A 25,330-nucleotide genomic window follows, 5' to 3' on the forward strand; every position below is an offset into this window, starting at 1 on the left:
CACTTCCCTATAAAATCATAAGGAATTTTATTTAGGTCATATCTGAATGGCCTAGTGGTTTTCCCTACTTTCTTCCATTTAAGCCTGAATTTTACAATAAGGAGCTCGTGATTGGAGCCATAGTCAGCTCTAGGTCTTGTTTTTGCTGACTGTGTAGAACTTCTCCATCTTGGACTACAAAAAATATAATCACTCTGGTTTTGGTATTAACCATCTGGTGATGTTCGTGTATAGAGTTATTTCCTGGGTTGTTGAAATATTTACTATGACTAGCGTGTTCTCTTGACAAAACTCTTGTTAGCCTTTGCCCTGCTTGATTTTGTACTTCAAGTCCACACTTGCCTGTTATTCTGAGTATCTCTTGACTTTTTATTTTTTCATTCCAATCCCCTATGATGAAAAGGACTTTTTTTTTTTTTTTACAGTATTTCTAGAAGCTGTTCTTTAATCAGTCATCTTCACTTTCTTCAGTATTAGTGATTGGCACATAGACATGCTGTGATGTTGAATGATTTGCCTTGGAGATGAATGGAGTTGATTCTGTTGTTATTAAGATTATACCCAAATACTGCATTTTGATTCTTTTGTTGACTGTGAGGGCTACTTCATTTCTTCTATGGGATTCTTGCCCACAGTAGTAGATACAGTGGTCATCTGAATTAAATTCAGCCATTGACATCAGTTTTAGTTCACTGATTCGTAAGATGTCAGTGTTCACTCTTGGCCATCTCCTATTTGACCACTTCCAATTTACCTTGATTCATGGACCTAGCATTCCTGTTTCCTATGCTGTATTATTTTTTTTTTTACAGCATCAGACTTTACTTTCACCACCAGACACATCCACAACTGAGGGTTGTTTTTCACTTTGGCACAGCTGCTTCATTCTTTCTAGAGCTATTTATTTCTCTTCTCCAGTAGCATATTGGACACCTTCTGACATAGGGGGCTCATCTTCCAGTATCATATCATTTTACCTTTTCATACTATTCGTGGGGTTCTCCTGGCAAGAATACTGGAGTGATTTGCTGTTCCTCGTTTTGTTAGAACTCTTCACTATGACTTATCAGTGTTGGATAACCCTGCAGGGTATGGCTCATAGCTTTATTGAGTTACCCAATCCCCTTCGCCATGGCTAGGCTTACAATTAGAATGGAAACAGGTAAACAGTAATTGATAATTTTCAATTAAGCATTACATTAGAACATTACTCCTTTGTAAACAAAAACTTGTCTACTTTTGTCAATTACTGTAAATTTGATGTAGATTTTTCCTAATATTTAGTTGTTTAAAATACTTCTTTGCTTGTATCTTCCTTAACACAGAATCAGAAAGACAAAAGTTACTTGATTTTCCTTAGGAAAAGAGAGAATGACATTGCTGTACAGCATTTTTTTTCCCCTCAGTACTTAATTTTAAGATAGTAATATTCTAGTTCTTTTTGCTAATGTTCTGAATGCTCTTTTCTCATACATTTTCATGGTGTTTAGAAAAATAATGTAAGCCCGAGGCCTCACTTAAAGATGGCTATTTTATGGTTATTGATAATAGCTGTATTTTTTAGCCTCCAAGCATTTTCTGGTGTTTTTTTTCCCCTTAAAACTGTATGAAGTTTATGTGTGTGATCTCATTTAATCAAAACAGTAGTCCTGAGAGGTAGTTGTCATTCTCATATAGTTGAGAAAATTCAGAAAGCTGTGAATTAATTGCAGGTATGGTAAATCTGGGGGGAAAGATGTTTAATTGTGAACTGTATTTAAATATACTAATCTTATATCTTTTTTAAAAGCTTTAAAAGTTGAATGGTTATAAAATATCCACTTGGTATTTTTTCATTTTATGTCTTTTTGGTTTTGACTGATGATAGCGTCTTGTTTTTCCTGCTGATTTAAATAATACGGGCTCACTGGGAGGAAAATGAAGCAGACATAAGTTAAAAAGAAGAAAGTAAATTACCTTAAGTTTCTTTTTCCATGAGGAAACCGCCATGACTAATATTTTGGTTGTTTGAATTGTGTGTCAAACCTTTATTTTTCTCACTTGATTGAAATAGCTTTCTTTGTCATATATTAAACTCTCACATATTCTGACATCTATTTCTGGGTTTTCTTTTTCACTCTGTTTCTAATTCATTATTATACCTTTTCCTGATTATTGTTGTTTAGTCACCCAACTCATGTCTGACTGATGACCCCTGGACTGTAGTCTGTTAGGCTCCTCTGTCTATGGGTTTTCCGAGGCAAGAATACTGGAGTGTTGACAGGCACCAACACAATCCTGTAAAGCAATCATCCTTCAATTACAAGTAAGTTAAAAAAAAAAAAAATACTGAATTGGGTTGCCCTTTCCATCTCCAGGGACTCTTAGGATTGAACCTGAGTCTCCTATGTTGGCAGATGGATGGTGTACCACTGAGCCACCAGGGAAACTTAGAGTAGATTTCATATTTAATAAGACAGGTTGTTCATGGTTTCTCTTTTCATTATTTCCTTTGCTGTTTTCAGATATTAGCATGTACATTTCCCTGTTCCCTCCAAAAATAATCTGTAAATACGTAAACAGAGAGATGCTTAAAAGGCAAAACTGTGTTTTCATCTGGAATTAAATTTAATTCTTGCATTTTAAGAGAACTAACATTTAATGTTTTTCATTTTAAGTTTTCCTATCCAAAAACAGAATTATTTATTTTAAAACTTGTTGTTTTTTTATTCTTAGATTTCTGGTACACAAATTTTAGTTACTTGTAGTTTTTTCAGACTGTGGTCATTATTGTTGATCCTTGCAGGCTCCCTCATATTTTTTCCCTTTGTTCTTCATCTTTGGGCTTCCCTGATGGCTCAGCTGGTAAAGAATTTGCCTGCAGTGTGAGACCTGGGTTCGATCCCTGGTTTGGGACGATCCCCTGGAGAAGGGAATGACTATCCATTCCAGTATTCTGACCTGGAGAATTCCATTGACTGCACAGTCCATGGAGTTGCAAAGAATCGGACATGAATGAGTGACTTTCACTTTCACTTCATCTTTACTCCAGTTTACCCTCCCTAGTATGTGCTCACTAGGATATATGTCCTAAGACATGTAAATATTGGGGAAAGCTTATGAAATTTTTTTGTGTTTTCATTAAGTATAATTGACATGAAACATTAGTTTCCGATGTAAATGCAGTGGTTCAGTATGGTACTTGTATACATTTTAAATGATTACTATAAATAAATCTAGTTAACATATGAGCATTGTTTTTTTTCTTGTGAGGTAGAATTTTAAGACTTACTCTAAGCAACTTTCAAAGACATGAAACAGTATTACTAACTATACTCACCATGCTGTACGTTTTGTCCCCCATGATTTCCTTGTTTTACAGCTAAAAGTTTGTGCATTTTGACCCTCTTCACCCATTTCTCTCACCCGCCAAGCCACCCTCCTCTACGGCAGCCATCAATCTGTTCTCTGTTTCTGTAAACTTGGGTTTTTTGTTTTCTTACAATCTACTTGTAAGTGAGATTATATTAATCTTGTCTTTCTCTCTCTGGCTTATTCCACATAGCCTTCAAGGTCTGTCCATTTTGTTGCAGGTGTCAAGATTTCATTTCATTTTTATGGCTAAATTGTTTTGTTTCGTGTGTATGTGTATTTTATATATATTTTCTTTATCCATTAATTTATCCATGGACAATTAGATTATTTCCATTTCTTAGCTACTATATATGCTTAAGTGCAACTTTATAAGAAACTTCCATACTGTTTTCCATTGTGGCTATACAGCTTACTTTCCACCAGCGGTATACTGGGGATCCAATTCCTGCACACCCTTGCCAGCATTTGTTATTTCTTGGTTTTTGATAACAGCTATCCTGACAGGTGTGAGGTGATATCTCATTATGGTTTTGACTTGTGTTTCTCTGATTAGCGATGTTGAGTATCTAATTACCTTATGGCCATTTGTATGCCTTTTTCACCCATTCTTTAATTGGATTATTTGCGATTTCTTGCTATTTATTTGTAAGAGTTTCTTATGTATTGTGGCTATCAACCCTGTATCAGTTATATGGTTTACAAACATTTTCTTCCACTCCAAAGATTATTTTTTGCTATTTTCTTTACTGTGCAGAAGCTTTTTTAGTTTGATGTAATCACACTTTCTATTCCAAAACATGAAGAACTAGTTCAAAATTACTTTCAATTCAGTTCAGTCACTCAGTCGTGTCTGACTCTTTGCGATCCCATGGACTGCAGCACACCAGACTTCCCTGTCCTGGAAGTCTCCAACTTCCAGAGCTTGCTCAAACTCATGTCCACTGAGTCGGTGATGCCATCCAGCCAACTCATCCTCTGTCATCCCTTTCGTCTCCCGCCTTCAATCTTTCCCAGCATCAGGGTCTTTTCAAATGAGTCACCTCTTCACATCAGGTGGCCAAAGTATTGGAGTTTCAGCTTCAGCACAAGTCCTTCCAGTGAATATTCAGGACTGATTCCCTTTAGGATGGACTGGTTGGATCTCCTTGCAGTTCAAGGGACTCTCAAGAGTCTTCTCCAACACCACAGTTCAAAAGCATCAATTCTTCAGCGCTCAGCTTTCTTTATAGTCCAACTCTCACATCTATACATGACTACTGGAAAAACCGTACATAGCTTTGACTAGATGGACCTGTGTTGGCAAAGTAATGTCTCTTCTTTTTAATATGCTGTCTAGGTTTGTCATAGCTTTTCTTCCAAGGAGCAGGTGTCTTTTAATTTCATGGCTGCAGTCACCATCTATAGTAATTTTGGAGCCCCAAAAGATAAGTCTTTTATTGTTTCCAGTGTTTCTCCATCTATTTGCCATTGAAATGATGGGACTGGATGCCATGATCTTAAGTTTTTTGAATGTTGAGTTTTAAGCCAGTTTTTCACTCTCTTCTTTGACCTTCATCAAGAGGCTCTTCAGTTCTTCTTGGCTTTCTGCCATAAGAGTGGTATCATCTGCATTTCTGAGGTTATTGATATTTCTCCTGGCAATCTTGATTCCAGGTTGTGCTTCATCCAGCCCAGCATTTCGCATGATGTACCCTGCATATAAGCTAAGTAAGCAAGTGACAGTATACAGCCTTGACATGCTCCTTTCCCAATTTGGAACCAGTCTGTTGTTCCATGTCTTGTTATAAATGTTGCTTCTTGACCTGCATACAGGTTTCTCAGGAGGCAGGTAAGGTGCTCTGGTATTCCTATTTCTTGAAGAATTTTCCAGAGTCAAAGGCTTTCGTGTAATCAATAAAGCAGAAGTAGATGTTTTTCTCAGAGAAGGCAGTGGCACCCTACTCCAGTACTCTTGCCTGGAGAATCCCATGGATGGAGAAGCCTGGTGGGCTACAGTCCATGGGGTCGCTAAGAGTCGGACATGACTGAGAGACTCCACTTTCACTTTTCAGTTTCATGCATTGGAGAAGGAAATGGCAACCCACTCCAGTATTCTTGCCTGGAGAATCCCAGGGACCGGGGAGCCTGATGGCCTGCCGTCTGGAATCACAGAGTCGGACACGACTGAAGCGACTTAGCAGCAGCAGCAGATGTTTTTTCTGGAGTTCTCTTGCTTTTTTGATGATCTAGCAGATGTTGGCAATTTGATCTGTGGTTCCTCTGCCTTTTCTAAATCCAGCTTGAACATCTGGAAGTTAACGGTTCACGTACTGTTGAAGCCTGGCTTGGAGAATTTTGAGCGTTACTTGGCTAGCGTATGAGATAAGTGCAATTGTGCAGTAGTTTGGCATTGCTTTACTTTGGGATTGAAAAGAACACTGACCTTTTCCAGTCCTGTGGCCACTACTGTGTTTTCAAAATTTGCTGGCATATTGAGTGCAGCACTTTTCACAGCATCGTCTTTTAGGATTTGAAATAGCTCAACTGGAATTCCATCACCTCCATTAGCTTTGTTCGTAGTGATGCTTCTTAAGGCCCACTTGACTTCACATTCCAGGATGTCTGGCTCTAGGTGAGTGATCACACCATCATGACTATCTGGGTCGTGAAGATCTTTTTTGTATAGTTCTGTGTATTCTTGCCACCTTTTTTAATATCTTCTGCTTCTGTCAGCTCCATACCGTTTCTGTCCTTTATTGTATCCATCCTTGCATGAAATGTTCCCTTGGTATATGTAATTTTGTTGAAGAGCTCTCTAGTCTCTCCCATTCTGTTGTTTTCCTCTGTTTCTTTGCAGTGATCACTGAGGAAGGCTTTCTTATCTCTCCGTGCTAGTCTTTGGAACTCTGCATTCAGATGGGTATATCTTTCTTTTTCTCCTTTTCCTTTACCTTCTCTTCTTTTCTCAGCTGTTTGTAAGGCCGCCTCAGACAGCCATTTTGCCTTTTTGCATTTCTTTTTCTTGGCGATGGTCTTGATCCCTGTCTCTTGTACAGTGTCACGAACCTCAGTCCATAGTTGTTCAGGCACTCCATCAGATCTAATCCCTTGAATCTGTTTGTCACTTCCACTGTATAATCATAAGGGATTTGATTTAGGTCCTACCTAAATGATCTAGTGGTTTTCTGAATAGTATTCCATTGTTTGTGCACGCACAGGTCTGTGTGTGTGTGTGCGTGCACTGTGTGTTTATCACAGTGCACCTTCATCACCTTTTCTTTATCCATTCATCTGTTGATAGACCCCTTAGTTTCCTTCCTTGCCCTGACAACTGTAAATAATTCTACTGTGAACATTTGAGTGCATGTATTTTTTCAAATTTAATGTTTTTATTTTCCCAGGAGTGGACTTGCTGGGTCATATGGTAATTCTGTTTTTAGTTGTTTGAGAAATCTCCATACTGGTTTCCACAGTGGTTGTACCAGTTTACATTCCCTCCAGCATTTATGAGGGTTCTGTTTTCTGTACATCCTTGCCAACATACGTTATTTGCATTCTTTTCAATGATAGCCATTCTGACGGGTGTGAGGTGATATCTCACTGTAATTTTAATTTGCACTTCCTTAATGGTCACTTGATGTCAAGCATCTCTCTTCATGTATCTGTTGGCCTACTGCTTTTCCTCCTTGGGAAAATGGCTGTTTAGGTCTTGTGCCCATTTTTTAATTGGGTTGTTTGGGGAGTTTTTTGGTGTTGAGTTGTATTAGCTATTTATATTTTGGATATTAACCTCTTAGCAGTTGTATCATTTGCAAATATTTTCTGTTTGGTAGGTTGTTTTTTCAATTTGTGGATGGTTTCCTTTGCTGTACAAAAGCTTTTAAGGTTGATTTTGGATCTAGTACTTTTTAAAGGTAATGGTTTGGTGTTACCATTCCAATTTTCTTAGCAGTTATTGGGTTCTTCCAGATGTTAATGTTACAGAGGTTTAATAATTATTTAGCATGCAATTAGAGATCATAATAGCCATCATTGTCCTTTTTTTTTTGAGTAGGGGCAATAAGTAAGTATTCGATTTCTGTTAAGTTTTAATGTGAAAGGGTTTTGTTGTTATTCAGCTCTCAATATCTTGTTTTCTGTTTTCTTCATTCGATTTCTCTATTTATTAGGTAGTGTTTTTTTTTCAGCTTCTAGATGTAGGATTTGTTGTTGTTCAAATTGCCTGTTGTTTTTTTGGAGAAATCTTAAATTGAGTGCAAAGTAGAGAATCTCACATACATACAACCTTCTCTACCATCAGCATCTCTTACCAGAGTGGTACATTACTGCAGTTGGTGAACATACAGTGACGCATCGTTATCACTCAAAGTCCGGTTTGTATTAGGGTCACTCTTGGTGTTATGCATTCTGTGAGTTTTGACAAATGTTTAGTGACATGTATTCCACACAGCAGTGTCATACAGAATAGTTTCACTGTCCTAAAAATCCTCTGTGCTATTCCTCTTCATCTCTCTTCCCACCTCCACAACTGTTGTATGCCACAGTTTGTTTGTCCGTTCATCTATTAAAAGACATCTTGGATGCTTCCAGGTTTTAGCAATTATGAATAAAGCTGCTACAAATATTATGTACAGATAATTATATGGAAAAGTTTTCACCTCATTCGGGTAAATATCACAGAGCGTGATTGCTTCATCGTATGTTGTTCAGTCTCTGTTGTGTCCCAACTGTTTGTGATCCTGTGGACTGCAGCATGCCAGGCTTCCCTGTCCTTCACTATCTCCTGGAGTTTGCTCAGTCTCATGTCCATTCAGTCAGTAATGCTATCCAACCATCTCATCCTCTGTTGGCCTTTTCTCATATAGTAAGAGTATATTTACTGTTTGAAAAAGAAAAGATTTATTCAACTGCATCAGGTCTTAGTTGTGGCATGCAGGATCTTTTGTTGCAGCACATGAACTCTAGTTGTGGTGCGTGGGCTTAGTACTTGTGGTATGTGAGCTCCAGAGTGCATGGGGTTTCAGTAACTGCAGCACTCAGGCTCAGTAGCTGTGTCATGAATGCTCTAGAATGCATGGGCTTCAGTAGTTGCAGTTTGAGGTCTTAGTTCCTCCACAGCACGTGGGATCTTAGTTTCCAGACTAGGAATCAAGCCCACCATCCCTGCATCACTGCAAGGTGGATTCTTAGCCACTGGACCACCAGGAAAGCCCCAGAACTGTATTTATTTTTATAAGAAGTTGCTGAACTGTCTTCCAATGTGACTGTACCATTTTGACGTCTCATTAACAGTGAATGAATGTTCCTGTTGCCCCACAACATTTTATATTATTGGTGTTTTTAGGGGCTTTTTTTGTTGTTGTTTTTTACTTTTTTAAAAAATTTTAATACGTGTGTGATGCCTTTTAATTTCCAGGTCTATAATAATGTATGATGTTGAGCATGTTTTCATATGCTTAGTTGCATCTATATTTCTTTTTTTGTTGAGATGTCCAGATATTTTTACTTGTTTATTGTTTAGAGGTTGTTTTTTTTTTGTTTTTTTAATATAATTTGGTAAATTACACTGGTTAACAGTACTGAAATGGATGTGTCTTTTGCAAATGATTTGCGGCTTTTCTCGTTCTTTGAACTGTCTTTGTGAAAGCAGAAATTTTTAATTTTAGTTAAGTCCATCTGTCATTTATTTTTTATAACGCATATCTTTTTGCCTTAAGCACAGTGTATAAGATGTTAATTCTTTGCAGTTTATTAAAGCCTCACTTATGTTCTGTGTCAAGACCAATTTTAGGAGTATTTTTTTGTGTTGACAGTTTAAAGTTATTTTGTTATTCTGTATCTTGGCATATCTAATCTGCTTAATCTCCCTAAGGAGATAGGTATATTAAAATCTTTTTTCATCTTGTTTGCCCATATTTTTCTATTGTTGCTCTGTATTTTAAGCCTCAGGTGCAAAATAAATGCATGTGCAGGTATGATGTATCTCACAGCCAGCTATATTATCACAGTCACTGGATAATTAAATATTTTTCTTTTTATTGTATTATTTGAGAATTTTTTGTTTCTGTTTATTTTTGAAAGACTTGTAAATCACCATGATTTTCAGGATGTAGTTTGGTTGTGAAAAGTGAAAGTCAAAGTAGCTCAGTTGTCCAATTCTTTGACCCCATGAACTGTAGCACACCGGACTCTTCTGTCCATGGAATTCTCCAGGCAAGATTACTGGAGTGGGTTGCCATTTCCCTTCTTCAAGGGATCTTCCCAACCCAGAGATGGAACCTGGGTCTCCTGCATTGCAGATTCTTTATTGTCTGAGCCACCAGGTTGTTACAAGTCTATTGGTGTGATCCTCTGATGGTGGATTTTTTTTTTTTTTTTCAATTTGTTAATAGAAATACTTTTACACATTGCCTAATGTTGAATTACCCTAGCACTTTTATATAATAAATTCTGCTTTTTCAAAGTGTATACATTGTAGAATCCTCTTGGCTAATATTTTAATTCTTAACATTTATAAGCATCATTGCCTGCTTTTTCTTTTTTGATTCTTTTCTGTTGTGCTTTGTTACTCTTATAGAGAGCTTTTCTTTTTTTTTTTAGATTTTCAATTTTCGAGCTTTATTTTTTTATTATTATTATTTTTTTTTTTACTTTACAATATTGTATTGGTTTTGCCATACATCAACGTGGATCCGCCACGGGTGTACATGTGTTCCCCATCCTGAACCCCTCCTCCCACCTCCCTCCCCATACCATCCCTCTGGGTCATCCCAGTGCACCAGCCCCAAGCTTCCTGTATCCTGCATCAAACCTGGACTGGCGATTTGTTTCTTATATGATATTAGAGAGCTTTTCATCTCTTTCTGTGATCTGAAATAATATTGTAATACTCTATTCTTGAAAGGTTCCATAGCGTTCTGCTGTAAAGTCAGCTGGTTTAAGTTTCTTTCAGTTGCATCTATGGTAGCTGAAATATTCAAGTGTGATGTTTTTCTTTTGGGTGAATTTTGGTAAATAGTTTGGGAGGAAATCTTTTCCTCTAGATTTTGAAATTGGTTGTGAATCTGTTCTCTGTGGTTTGTTTTCCTTATTTAGAGTAGTGAGCAGCTTTTCTACATTTCTTGGTGTTTTATTTAGTCATTTTTAAAAACTGATTTAGCTTTTCTTTTTCATTCAGTTGAGCTTATACATTGTATAAATGTTCACATTTTGAGTTTGAATGTGCTGAGTTTATTCACAACCCAGATGTTGACTAGCTTTTTTGACTCTGAAAAGTATGTAAGGTCTCTTGATAATTATGTATGTGCGTTTTCCCCCCTTATACCCAGGATTTTGTTTTTGTTTTTTTTCCTCTCAGATATTTTCGGTATATATTGTGCCACTACATCATTTGTTACAGTGTCTTACTGTTTTTAGTTAGCACTGCATATTTTTCATTATATTAAAAGCAGATCTGAGTTTATAGTATGAATGGGGGACTGTAATTGAACTGTCCTTGGGTGGTTATTATCTTAAGTCTTGAATAGGTAACTTATACTTATTGCTTTGGGGAACTCATGTTTTTTAAAAAACAGTAATTTTGTAGGCAAATGTTTTATAAATAGCTTATGTTAACAGGACTGTCAATACTTAGTAACTACTTGCCTAGGTCATATTTTAGCCTATGAAAATAACTTTGTAGTTGTTAGTTGTTGATAATGTTTTTTATGCCACTCAACATTCAGATATATTTGTTTTTAAGCTTTTAAAATATTACGAGTTTTGACCAGAAACATAATTTTACTGTAAGTTGCAGATTAGATATTTTTAAGGTAAAAGAGTGAAAAATTTATCAGATAAATGACTTTTCTCACTCCAAAATTGACTTTTATAAGTGAATTTGGTATATTGCTTAAGACATTTATACAGAATTTATATTCCTGTCTGGAATGATTCAATTTCTATTGATACAAAGAGCTGGACCCTTGATCCTTAGTTTTGGGCTGGGACAGTGTTAGGAACTCAAGCTAGCTATATTACCTTGGGCATGTTACTTTACTTTCTTATGCTCCCTTTTCTCTTCCATAAAGTGAAGCTGGTAAATGGTACCTACCTCATAGGGTTTTTAAAAGGGTTATTAAAAAGGATTATTAAAAGAGTTAACTGATAACTGATGCAAAGCAGTTAGTACAGGGCTTAATATTAAATAGTTGGTCATGAATTTGTCTATTAGACTGTCCCTTAATGCAGGCTTGAAACAGTGTTATTTCCTGAATCACTGTGAGCAAGTTGTCAACCCTTGTAAGCTTTGCTCTTTTAATTTGTAAAATGAAGATAATGGTCTTACCTGCTTTTAAAATTCAAAGAAAGTAATTGGTAGTGAATGCTAAATTGCTTACTGTTTTGTATCTTCTCTTCCCATTTTTGATGAAGAGCACATAGTCCTTTCCTTTTTCATTCTGTTATTTCATATGTTTGTTTATCTATGTTAACACCATTTAATTTATGAAGTAAGCATTACCCATACAGTTGAAGAAGCTTCCATATATATCTCTTACTGTATCACTTTTTGATTTCATTTTCAGCAATTATTTAATGTTGGCTCCAGAGAAATTGTAGTTGTCATATTCTGCGAAGGTGCTGAAACAAGTTAAGGAATTTAAATACACTTGCAGTTATCTAGGGGCTTCCCTGGTGGCTTAGATGGTAATGAATCTGCCAATAGTGTGGGAGACCTGAGTTCAATCCCTGGGTCGGAAAGATCCTCTGGAGAAGGGAATGGTAACCCACTCCAGTATTTTTGCCTGGAGAATCCCATGGACAGAGGAACTTGGTATGGGGTCTAAAAGTCTCAGACACGACTAAGCAACTAATGCTTTCACACTTTCACTTTTGCAGTAACCTAACTATCCTGCTACATCATTCAGAAATCCATCCTGTAAGGTTCTGACTGTTTATGGAATGGAATTATTAACAAGTCTCAGAAGGGCTAGTTATTTTGTTATTAAACAGCCCAAAAAATTTGGTCAGGTAATTTCTTTGAATTCTAATGGCTATCTCTAATTCCTTCACATAACTCTAGTTCCCTTTTCAGGAATTACAGAAAATAATCATCTTACCTCACCTAGTTTTGTTAAAATTACATTGATTTATATACTCAAGTTGTCTTTTTTCGGTGTGTGTGTATTTATGTATTTATAATCATTTGGTTCTTAGTTGCTCTGTTTGGGCTTTCTCTAGTTGGGGCGAGCTCTTGATTGTGGTGCACGGACTGCTCATTGTGCTGGCTGCTGCTTTTGTTGTGGAGCATAGGCTCTAGGTGCACAGGCTTCAGTAGTGACACGCAGGCTCAGTAGTTGAGACTTAGGCTCCCTAGAGAGATTGGGCTTCAGTAATTGCAGTACGTGGGCTTGGTAGTTGGGCTCTCGGGCTCAGTAGTTTAGTTGCTCCATGGCATTGGAATCTTCCCAGACTAGAGATGAAACCCATGTCCCCCGCGCTGGCAGGCGGATTCTTATCCATTGCACCACCGGAGAAGTCCCTTTAGGTTGTCTTTTCTTATTTTCCATTCCCACATTTTGCAAATGTTTCTTAACTATTTATTTATATATTTTGGATATGTTGGGTCTTTGTTGTTTCACAGACTTTTCTGTAGTTTCAGCAAGCATGGGCTACTACTGTCTTGTTGGGGTGTGCAAGCTTTTCATTGTGGTGGCCTCTCGTTGTAGAGCATGGGCTCTAAGGTACACCGGCTTCAGTAGTTGCGGTTCCTGGGCTGTAGAGCACAGGCTCAATAGTTGTGTGCATGGGCTTAGTTGCTCTGTGGCATTTGGGATCTTTCCGGATCACGGATGGAACCCTTGTCTCCTGCATTGGCAGGCTGAGCCACCAGGGAAACCCTGATTTAGTTTTTAGTTAGTGTATTGTAACATTTAACACATTTGAAACTGGAATGCATTCTACCATTCATGTTGTCCTGTGCTCTCTGTTCTCCAGCCTAGTTGTGCATGATTGAACAGCAAAAATACCAACATCAGAAAATTGTCAGTGGTTTATAAGAAAATCATGACATGAAAATAATGACACAACACTCTTTTATCAGCTAGGAATAAAGTGGTTATGGTGAGAGAATAGGAAAAGCAATGAAATCATGTGTTTAGCCACGTTGCCAAAGCAGAAATCAAAGGCAGATCTACTCCATTACTCAATAAAGTTGATAAGGAAGGGAAGATAGGGGGCAGTTTTCATCGTTAAGAAGAAAGTTAAGAACCAGTACCAATGGTTTTCAGATATTTTATGGCTTATTTTGTTTTGTTTTTTAAGTAATGCTGCATTGCTAGGAAGATTCTTAGTATTCAGCAGGGAATTACATTATGGAGAAATATAATAGACGTTAGCAACTTAGTTACAGTAAGCATCCTCAGTGTAAATTTTGAGAGAAATAGACTATTTTATTTGCCTATTTTCCTTTTTATGTATTCACAAAAGTTATAGGGGATGAAACCAAGTCTTAATTAAGAATGTGTGTATGCGTACCAGGTCGCTTCAGTTTTGTCTGATTCTGTGCAGCCCTGTGGACTGTAGCCTGCCGGCTCCTTTGTCCATGAGATTCTCCTGGCAAAAATACTGGAGTGGGTTGCCATGCCCTCCTCCGAGGGATCTTCCGGACCCAGCGGAACCTGCGTCTCTTACATCTAACAACCTGCATTGGCAGGCAGGTTCTTTACCACTTGCTTGCACCACGTGGAAAGCCCCTAAATAAGAATAAATCCTTTCAAAAAGTTTAACATAAATCTGAGTGGTAAAAATTGTGATAGTTTGACAGTGATTTTACCTTTTCTTTCTTAGAGGATTGAAGACATTTAGTATAGATCATTTTTATAACCCTTTTTAAAGCACACTTTAGTCTGTTACCATCTGAAAAATCTGATGCCCGGAATTGGGCTTAGTACCTTTGATCTCATCCAGTAATTCATTCATTCATTCATGATTCTTTGTAAAATTACTTTTTAAAAAACACTATTATTATTGACATATAAAAAATGTACATACTAAATGTGTATGACTGGATGATTTGGGGAATAAATACACATCCATGGAATTATCACCAAGAATATAGACATCTATCATCTCAAAAGTTCTTTGCAACCCCTTTTATTATTATTTTATGTTAGCCTGCGTGTGTTTATATGGTGACCTTACAGAGCTTGTAACCATGAAGTATCACATCTATTGATACTTGAAGTCTTACTAACACCTTTTAGTAGGTTCTTACCACTAGTGAATATGTATTCTGTATCAAAGTAGTTTCTGTAAAATGTTCTTGTCTTGTGTTGAGGCATTTGAATTCACATTTTATCCCTGTTGAATTTCACCTTGTCGATAATTAAATTCTGATTGTCATCCAGAGGCATCCTTTCCAGTTTGGACTCCTGCATCTTTATTGCATGTCAGTTTAGAACTTTCTTCAACTTTATGTAAATATTCTTTATGTTAGAGTTGTTGAGCTCACGGTCAATCCTCTTGTACTGCATTAGCATCTCATTCACATATTCTCTTTTATCCACAAGGTGTAGAATTGTGTTACTGAAAGATTGTCTTATGTGTAATAGTTATATAAGCAGTTGTAGCCTTATAATTTTGAGACTGTAGAATAGAGATCCTAAAACCTGAACTCATCCATGCTGCTTTTGAAGTACTTATAAAATATTCTATTCTCAGTTACCTCCCTACTTATGTTGATCAGTTATTCAAAAGTATGCCCATTTTATACTTTTAATTTCTTCATATATTACTTTGAAACTAATAACATTCATGTTTACTGTCATTGTCACTGTTACATAATTTGAATCTTTGTATTAATATTTTTCCTTAGAAATCAATGTGGACTGAACATAAATCACCTGATGGAAGGACCTACTACTACAATACTGAAACAAAACAGTCTACTTGGGAGAAACCAGATGATCTTAAAACTCCTGCTGAGGTAAAAGTTTGTTAGAGAGATTAAACAGTTTTCTTTCCTTTTTTTTATTTTAAGGGTTTTGGTATGTATTTGGCTTTCCAAAGAATCAGTTCAGTTCAGTTCAGTCACTCAGTTGTGTCCAGCTCTTTGCGACCCCATGAATCTCAGCACGCCAGGCCTCCCTGTCCATCACCAACTCCCGGAGTTCACTCAGACTCACGTCCATCGAGTCAGTGATGCCATCCAGGCATCTCATCCTCTGTCGTCCCCTTCTCCTCCTGCCCTCAATCTCTCCCAGCATCAGAGTCTTTTCCAATGAGTCAGCTCTTCACATGAGGTGGCCAAGTATTGGAGTTTCAGCTTCAGCATCAGTCCTTCCAATGAACACCCAGGACTGATCTCCTTTTGGATGAACTGGTTGGATCTCCTTGCAGTCCTAGGGACTCTCAAGAGTCTTCTCCAGTACCACAATTCAAAAGCATCAATTCTTTGGCGCTTAGCTTTCTTCACAGTCCAACTCTCACATCCATACGTGAGGAATAGTACCACTTATATCAGAAAAGAATGCTGCAAAGGCATTCAGAGGAGAAAAGGGTTTGTACAGTCACACCAGTAAGAAAAAAGACAAAATTCATTCCTTTCTGTGAGCAAACCAGTTTTTTGGTGTTTTTTTTTTTACTGATTTTTACCCCTGCTCAGGAACCTTTGTCAGGTGGCTATCAATTAAAAGAAAAGTGACTTAAAGACTAAATTGGAAGGAAAAAAGTACTCTCTCTCCACTTGGTCTTTATCTTCCTCTTTATATCAAACCTGAGTGATTTCAGATGTCTTCTTCTGGGTGCTTATGTTTTTCCAATGAAGCTAGTGTCATGGAGATGAAGTTAAATTAACATACTTCCATCTTTTAGAATGGGAAATTATGTCTTTGAAAAATACAACCCCCACCTGAGTATGTATTATTTCATTTTATGTTGTAAACTATACAAATATGAAAGTAAGATTGAAGGAATAAACTGGGTAAGCAGTGTTCCATTTGGTTTAATTAGGAACTCTGGTGTTCTAAGTGAGAGTTGATCTGGCATTTCAAAGCTATATTTGAAAGTTTTTCCTAGTTGGCATCTTTTCTTATCCACACCCCCTTCTTAATTAAGAATTTGAAGAGGTAAAAAGTGTTTTTCAGGCCACCACAGTAATGATAGTATAGCAATATTTGGGAAGGGAATTTGGCAGATGATAAAATTTTTATTTATCCGATAGATATTTGCCCCAGACACTGATTAGATTTGTTTTCAATAGAATTCTCATCCCACCACCATAACAGGTTCTGTGTGTTGGGTTTTAAGTGTTATTTAAACTGCTTCCTTACATGATGTAGTCACATAGGTTTGTGATAAATTGTTTGTGAAACTGAAATCTAAACATGACTAAATCAGATTTTGCTTTCTCTTAAATTTTGTTTTTCCTATTTGTATTAGTATTTGTGGAAAATGGATGGTAATTATTACCTGTGGTGAGTTGTAAATGGCAAGAGCATTCAAATCTGGATTTGAAAATCAGATAGACCTGGTTTTGAATCTTGTCTTTGCCCCTTAATAGGTACATTACCTTAGACAAACATAGTACATCCAAATAACTTAACATCTCTTATTTAGTAAGTATCCTGCAGTGGTTGTTTATATTGTCACCATCTTGCAAGGTTTAGAATTGTATGGGTTGATAATACCTAGTAAAATCAGTGATGTAAATGATGAAAACAGACTAAATCTATTACTGCTATCTGAAGTTTTTTTTTTATTTTTTATTTTTTTTCACTTCAGCAACTTTTATCTAAATGCCCTTGGAAGGAGTACAAGTCTGACTCTGGAAAGCCTTATTATTACAATTCTCAAACAAAAGAATCTCGCTGGGCCAAACCTAAAGAACTTGAAGATCTTGAAGGTAAAACAGGGAAAAATAATTTTTAATGTTCCTTTTTATATGTGTGTGTTATTCACAGTCCTTCATAAATAGGATTGTTCAATCAGAGGTCTTATTTTTTAAAATTAAGTGATTAGAACGTTTTAAATGGTGTAACAGTTTTATGGGCTCTTATTTTCTTGTTGCTCTAGATCTCAGTTCTATAGATTTTAAATAGATTTTTATTTGATTTGATTCCACTGAAACTAGGATACCAGAATACCATTGTTGCTGGAAGTCTTATTACAAAATCAAACCTGCATGGTGAGCTGCTTTGATAATTCATTTTCTGTCATTATTTAACATTTTTAGAGTATGTCACTAATGTTCACTAACCATAATTGGATAAATCTGCAGTGAGAAATTTCTAATTCAAAAAATTCCTTTCACTTAAGGGTTATATTATAAATGAGCTTGTAGTTTTTAACATTGTACTTGGACAAAAAAAAGTGTCATTCGATAATTGAACAAAGACATCATATACAATATTTCTAAAGACAGCTGAGAGTGTTGGTGCATACATGGAATATGTGACTTAACTCATTTAGCAGATAGAGAACCTTTGTTAACATATTGTCAGACTCTGCATTTAATGCTGATTTTATTTTAGCACAACATTGCAAAATAGCCTTTATGTTTATTATGGAAGAATTAAATTAAAATGCCACACCTCACAGAAGGAGAATATTCTAGCATCCTCAACTATTCAGAACATTCCTGCAAATCTATGAATATTACCTAATATTAAAACCTAGGACTTAAAATAGATTATGGGTAGGAATTGAGAATTTATTTTTTACTCTGACTTCTAATACAATCTGGTGTCATAATCTATATCCGGTTAGAAAAAACAAATTGTAGGAGAATGGGACTGTTTGAAACATAAGATGACATCTGACAGGAAAGAGAATAAGCATTTCTTAAAGGCACTGTGATCTTTGTCTATTTAACTTTTCCCTGTGTCACCTCATTCGCTTGGATGATCATTTTATCTGAAGAATTTAATTAGTAGTGATAACACCTTTAGTGTGTTTTGTCAGCCATTCTAAACACATTTCCTTTAAAGGGGGACAAGTTTCAAAAACTTTCATGGAGTTAAGCTTATATTATCATTTACATGGAGCACCTCATTCCCTAATACTGTGAATAAATGAGATATCTGTGTTACCTGTAAAGAAAAATTTACTTTAACTAGATTGAAATCTGAAATACTGAGTGAAGATCTTTAAAGCTCAATTTATACTTCTGTACTAGCATTGGCTAATAATACTGTTGTAGATAGGTAGATTCCCACTTCATTCATGTAAGGAATGTCAAGCTCATTTCTGATATAACCCTACTACAAATAGTTGGTGTGCATAACTATCTATCTACCTGTCAATGCTAGTATATATGTGCTGGAATTTCATAACATACATTCAATCCCATTTTGAATTTAGTATCTTAAAGAAAAGCAAATGGTTTTATCCCTGAGGAAAATGTTATTTTATTCCAGAATTACGCAGATACTTTGAGGGTGTTTTTGCAGTAGCCAGCAGCCTTTGAGAAGGTAGCATTGTGGGAAGAAGCTCTCCTAAAACCTGCTGTTATTTAAAATTTGTTTTTATTCTTTAATTTCTGTCCTGGAATTTATAGAGCACTCGCACTGTAAATGTAGTGTTGTGTTTTTTTTTTTTAAGGCTGGTAAATTAAATCTTACTGTATGGAACTTTTAATCTCCTTTTAAAGTTGTTTTCAGTGATTGTATTTAAAAACTATGTAGTGTTTATAACTTTTCTTTTTTTCTCTTTAATAGCAATGATCAAAGCTGAAGAAAGCAGGTAAGCAATTTTGGACATCAGTACATATTTATAAATTTATAGCATCCTCCTATAACATCCTTGTTATAATTGTCTGTATAAATAGTATTTAACATGGTAGGCCTGATAGTTTGATATCTTTGGAGGATTTTGGACAGGGGAAGAGATTTACTCAAGATACACACATGATGCTCCTAGATAGTTATTTGAATTTGGACTACATCCTTACCAAATTAAGACCATTACAGAAATGTCCAAAATTTGATTTTGGTTAATTTGAGAACAGATGAAATATTTTATCTATCTCTTGGTTTACCCAGATTTTCCTTTCAGTGGGTGAAATAAAATTTAAAGAAATTTACAATATAAATTGAGTTTTAAGGCATAATACAATCTGATAGGACATTTGTAAATGAAAATGATTATTGGTTTTGGAAATGCAGATTGTTGCATCAGTGCATTATATGTTATCACAAATGTTTGCCAAATTAAAGTAATTCTGTTTCATACTGTGGTTTTAATCTTTTTAGATGGCTTAATAGTTTGGCAATACTGCCCTTTTTCCCTTTAGTTTCTCTTATTCATTTGATTTTATAATAATTTTAAACAGACTTTATTTGTGTTTGCAATTATTTGTATTGAACTGACCAGTTTTCTCTTTTTTAAATATATAGTAAACAAGAAGAGTGCACCACAACATCAGCAGCCCCAGTTCCTTCAACAGAAATTCCAACCACAATGAGCACCATGGCTGCTGCAGAAGCAGCAGCTGCTGTTGTTGCAGCAGCAGCCGCAGCAGCAGCAGCTGCTGCTGCAGCCAATGCCAGTGCTTCCACTTCTGCCTCTAGTACTGTCAGTGGAACTGTTCCAGTTGTTCCTGAGCCTGAGGTTACTTCGATTGTTGCTACTGTTGTAGATAATGAAAATACAGTAACAATTTCTACTGAAGAACAAGCACAACTTACTAGTACCCCTTCTGTTCAGGATCAAAGTGAAGTGTCTAGTAATACTGGAGAAGAAACATCTAAGCAGGAAACTGTAGCTGAGTAAGTCTAGTAACTTGTTTTCTGCAAATCAGTCACAGACATCATTGATACAAGAAATTGCTGATTTAGTCAATGGCCAATAAGTGTTTAAAAATTGAGAATCAAAACATACACCTTTAGATAACAGTTTTTGAGATTTACTTTTGTGGGATCCTGCTCTCAAAGTGCTGCAAGACTATTCCACTTAAGCTTAGAAAGCAGTGCTGGTGATGGGGTGAGTCTGTTTAAGTCTGAGTTATGGCTTAGCACAGCACTGCAGGGAAGTTGCTATAAGTTGATACTGAACAAATACGGAAAAATCAAGATAACATTTAACAATGTATAGGAAAACTGTTAATAGGATTAAATTGGTACAGCTTTTTAATAAAGCCAGAGAGCTGCATCTCTTAAGTTCACAGTTTCTCATTTCATATGGCTGTGCTTTCTATAGCTATAAAAAGTAACCTTGAGCTATGCTTCTTGACTTGAAAGTTACCCACATGTAAAATATTAGCCATGATATCAAGATCCAAACATGATCACCCATCTTAATATTTAAGTATATTGCTTTCATCTCCCTTCCTCTTTTTATAAACTTTTTTTAATTTTTAATGTGCATTTTCCAAAGTGAAAATAGCTTTGTAAATTTTTTTCTTATGTTTAGAAGCTTTAAAAAGATATCTATATAGTATATTTGAAGGCATAAAAAAGTTAAGATTTTTATTCTATCTTTCTGCCTTTTTTCTATGCATTTAAAATAAATGCATATTTTTAATTTTTAAAATATATCAGAGGCATCCACATCATTACAGATCCATATCCCATCATGTTGAATGATGACAGACATTTATATGAACATTAAGTAATCTCCTACTAGTAGATGTAGACATTTTAGGCCTTTTAGAGTAATATTCTTTTACATCTTTTTGTACTTATCCTATTTTTTCACAGTAATTTTTCACATTTTTAACAATCAGTTGTTTTCTGCTTCCTTTTTTCTGTTTCCTTACAGTGCTTGAGTCATTAAACTTGATTTCAATTACTCATAGATCATTTTACAGCTGGTAATTTTTGGCCATGTTGTTTCCAATATTTTTGATAATTTTAAGTATTCCAAACTAATATTGGGATGAGTTAATTGTATTTCGGGTGTGATTCAGAGGTTGTGAGTTACCTATATTTTTTGTTAGTGTATACTCCATAATCTTCCCCTATACGTTCAGCTTAACTATGGGGGATTGAGGTGTTTTTTGTTTTTTTTTCTCCTCTGGTGTGTTTCTTCCCCAGCATTGTCTTCTGTAAAGGAAGAAATGTTTATACAACTTTTTGTAAAGATGGCTCAACCAAGTATAGTTCATAATTCTTGGGTAATTCTTTTCTGTTTGAGATCACTGTTTGGCAGACTTTTTCATAAACCTTCAAAGAGTAATACTTGGTTTTGTGGGTCATATAGTGTGTCAAAGTGACTCAGTTCTGCTGAGGCAGTACCCAATCAGCCATAATCAATATGCAAACTCTTGAGCAGGGTCATGTTCTGATAAAGCTATATTTACAGAAATTGGCAGCAGGCTGGATTTGGCCTCAGGGGTCATAGTTTGCCAACCTCTATTTAGATTGATCTCTGCATCTTATTTTATGCATGCTTGCCCAAAGCCTGTTACTAAGACACAAAAATGAGAGCATTAAGTTTTATAAGCCATTAGAAAGTATAAACTTGTGGAGTAGTGAAAATAGTGTTATAATATAAATGTTTATTTTGGCCTTTGTGCAAGGTCTGAATAACAATGTTAGAGAAAATATATACTAGTATTTGTGTTCCATTAAATATATACTAGTATTTGTGTCTCTTACAGATGAGTTTATTCTAAAATTGTCAAATTTTACCTAAACATCAAAGAGTAATTAAAACATTATTTTCTGAAGTAAAGCAAATGTTTATTTAAATTATAAATACCATGTATAAATCTTTCTTTAGTTTTACTCCCAAAAAAGAAGAGGAAGAAAGCCAACCAGCAAAAAAAACGTATACGTGGAATACGAAAGAGGAGGCAAAGCAAGCATTTAAAGAATTATTAAAAGAAAAGGTATTTATATTGTAGATTTTTATATGATATATAGTATCTAGTAAATGAAATTATCCTTTAATGCAGTTAGTACCTTGATGCTTTTATTAAAAATACTAATCTTGTAAATAGCTTTGACTGAGAATGAACTAAATTTTTTAACTTTTTTTTAAAAACTTCCAACGAAAAAAATATATAAGGTACTATATAGCACATTCCACTTCAGTCTTTAAAGCTTTTATTCATAAAAGTTTTCTGTCTTCTAATCAGTAGTCTTAAGAAAGTATTAATATCCTGTTTAAATTAATGGTCTGTTTAAATTTCAGTTTTAAGTTTTCTTTTTAATCTGTAGACAGTTACACACATTTGCCTTGTGTCAATAAATTATTTTTTAGACCTTTTTTAAAACTCCTACAAAGGGAAGTGCTTGATGTTTGCAGTGAGTATTGTTTTGTGTGAAATTTTAACTTTTCATTAAATGATTTTCAGCGTGTACCATCTAATGCTTCATGGGAGCAAGCTATGAAAATGATCATTAATGATCCACGATATAGGTAATACTTTGGTTTTTTGATTACTTTGAGCAAAGCAAGCCTAGAGAATTTAAATTGTGTCAAATAATGTAAATTTTTATTCCCATTGATCTTCTTGTTATTTTGGATACCAATAATAGAGTTGCTTTATGTCTGATAAGGACCAAAAGTTAAAAAGGTTTGTCACACAATGTGGGCACCCTTTTATAGATAGTAGAATTAATTTTTAAAGGAGAAATTATTTTCTGTTCAGTAACTTACTGAAATTTTCTTAATTTGTGAATGAAATTATGTTTTCAAGACACTAACATTTGATCATCTTCATTTACTCTTACATGATTTTTTTTTTGTTTAGTGCTTTAGCAAAGTTGAGTGAAAAAAAGCAGGCCTTTAATGCTTATAAAGTCCAAACAGAGAAAGAAGAAAAAGAAGAAGCAAGATCCAAATACAAAGAGGCTAAGGAATCCTTTCAGCGTTTTCTTGAGAATCATGAAAAAATGACTTCCACAACTAGATACAAGTAAGATTTTTGCTGATTATGTTGTATGTTTACTGTTTCCATGTTAGACTTTTTGCTAGGTACAGTAACTAATCAGAGTAGATGCTCGTTAAATAAAGCTTAAGGGATTGTGAATGTGGTAGTTTCATAAAATAAAAGATCAATCAGTAGCTAAATGTGGAATTTATAGGACTTCGTTATTAATTAGGGACTACAACAAAAAAGGAGACTTTTATTTAATAATGAAATGTTGACTCCTTTCTCCTTAATATAAGAGTTCAATTATTTTTATATTTGTGGAATAGAAATGGGCCATTTTTATTACGTGTAGCATTTTTTGAAAATTTACATTTATGTAGCATTCTTCATTTTTGAGTGCTTTATTATTTAAGATTGTGAGTAATTCAGTATTAACATCTTTGCAACGAGGTACTGAGTTCATTTTCTGTATATTTTTCTTATTTTCCTCACTCTTCTGGAAAAGCTTTATTGAAGAACTCTTCATTTCTTTAAGTAGTCTTATTTTATCTGTTAACTAAATTTCTTAGAGTTTGTTGAAGTCTGTAATTTAGTTCCATGGGTGGTTTGTTAGTCTCTGTAGCTGCCTTAAGAAATAGAGGTAATCCTAACTGCAAAACATTGCTCAATTATCCCTACTGTCTCTAAGGAGAAATCAAGACTTAACCTGTCTTGTTTTTCTTAATTACCAAAAAGTTTTCCTGTATAATACCATTATGAACTTAAGAGTGGAAGAGTGTTCATCTGGTGGTGTTAAATTTAGAATAAAATTTAAATGGTTTAAAATTACTTTTTATGGTATAATGCAGAAACATTTAATCTTTTTAACAAACAGAAAAGCAGAGCAAATGTTTGGAGAGATGGAAGTCTGGAATGCAATATCAGAACGTGATCGTCTTGAAATCTATGAAGATGTTTTATTCTTTCTTTCAAAAAAAGAAAAGGTATTATTCACTGTTAACAGTATTTATAGATTAAACAACATGTTTCTTGTTTAGGAGTTACTTTATAACATGTCCCTTCTTGTTGGTTTATCTACTATATATGGTGCTGTAGATCTGTTTATTAGAAGTTAAGTTAAAAAATAGGTAGCTCTTGGATTTTCCTGGTGGTCCAGTGGTTAAGAATCCACCAGCCAATGCAGGGGACATGCTTTCAGTGCTTGTCAGGAAGATCGCACATGCCACAGGCAACTAAGTCTTTGCCACAACTACTGAAGTAGCTAACACCTAGATTGTCATTAATTGCCTGTCTTATGCCCACTTAGAAAATGCTTTTTTTTTTTTAGCTTGTTTGAGTTTAGAAAATACTCAGTATTTTTCCTTACAAGGCATTAATTTATGATTATTTTAAAAGAACAGCAGTAATGTGTAATTGTTAAAATGTATTTGTATTAAAATGTATTTGTAGGGTAGTGTTTTTGAAATACTGTCCTGCAAATACATTTAGTTTTGCTCATGTCTATATTATTCACTAAGTTATATGTTATCCAGTCTTCCAGGAGACTTATAGAAATGTAAGTATTATTAACAAAAATTTGAACATCACTGAAAGTGGTTGAACACATTATCGTTTACCTGTTGTGTGATTTGTCTGCAGTAACTTTTGTTTGGATAGTGTCTACAATACATAGTTGTGGGAAGAGAGATTTTGTGAGGCGGAGAGGGAGTTCCAGGTTAGTCTTAGAAGAGAAGTTAAACAAATTGAAGGTAAGAGGGAAGCAGTTAGGCAAGAGTACTGAAAAGGTAAAGAGTGTTGATATTTAAAGCAAATGGATAGCATTTGAAATTTGGACATCAGAATGTGAAGAAACCTTTATTGATTGCATTTCATACATTATGCTTTATTTGAACGTTAAAACATACATTCATATTTTTTAGGAGCAAGCAAAGCAGTTGCGAAAGAGGAATTGGGAAGCCTTAAAAAACATACTTGACAACATGGCTAATGTGACATATTCTACTACTTGGTCTGAAGCCCAGCAGTATCTGATGGATAATCCAACTTTTGCAGAAGATGAGGAATTACAGAGTAAGAGTTACAACTAAATGGAAGGAATAGTTTTAAAACAGTTGTCTAGCAGGGATGGAGCTTGGTGGGCTGCGGTCCATGGGGTCGCTAAGAGTCAGACATGACTGAGTAACTTCACTTTCACTTTTC

At 35.2% G+C, this 25,330-nt stretch overlaps 1 protein-coding gene across 10 annotated transcripts in view; it reads left to right on the top strand.

The window, feature by feature from the left end:
* Positions 1–25,330, top strand: part of PRPF40A (pre-mRNA processing factor 40 homolog A) — a 58,882-nt gene that overhangs the window by 20,806 nt on the left and 12,746 nt on the right. For 5 of the 10 annotated variants that reach the window (XM_061437881.1, XM_061437888.1, XM_061437915.1 and 2 more), the window contains exons 6-15: positions 15,188–15,298; positions 17,095–17,215; positions 17,444–17,497; positions 19,029–19,053; positions 19,707–20,078; positions 22,033–22,141; positions 22,610–22,674; positions 23,009–23,173; positions 24,006–24,114; positions 25,051–25,201. In XM_061437881.1, coding sequence (XP_061293865.1) covers positions 15,188–15,298; positions 17,095–17,215; positions 17,444–17,497; positions 19,029–19,053; positions 19,707–20,078; positions 22,033–22,141; positions 22,610–22,674; positions 23,009–23,173; positions 24,006–24,114; positions 25,051–25,201 — 1,282 coding nt within the window. The remainder of the gene's footprint in view (positions 1–15,187; positions 15,299–17,094; positions 17,216–17,443; positions 17,498–19,028; positions 19,054–19,706; positions 20,079–22,032; positions 22,142–22,609; positions 22,675–23,008; positions 23,174–24,005; positions 24,115–25,050; positions 25,202–25,330) is intronic. The other 5 variants (XM_061437895.1, XM_061437906.1, XM_061437934.1 and 2 more) reach the window with 2 other exon arrangements.

This window comes from Bos javanicus, chromosome 2 (genome assembly GCF_032452875.1).
Source record: "Bos javanicus breed banteng chromosome 2, ARS-OSU_banteng_1.0, whole genome shotgun sequence".
NCBI lineage: Eukaryota > Metazoa > Chordata > Mammalia > Artiodactyla > Bovidae > Bos > Bos javanicus.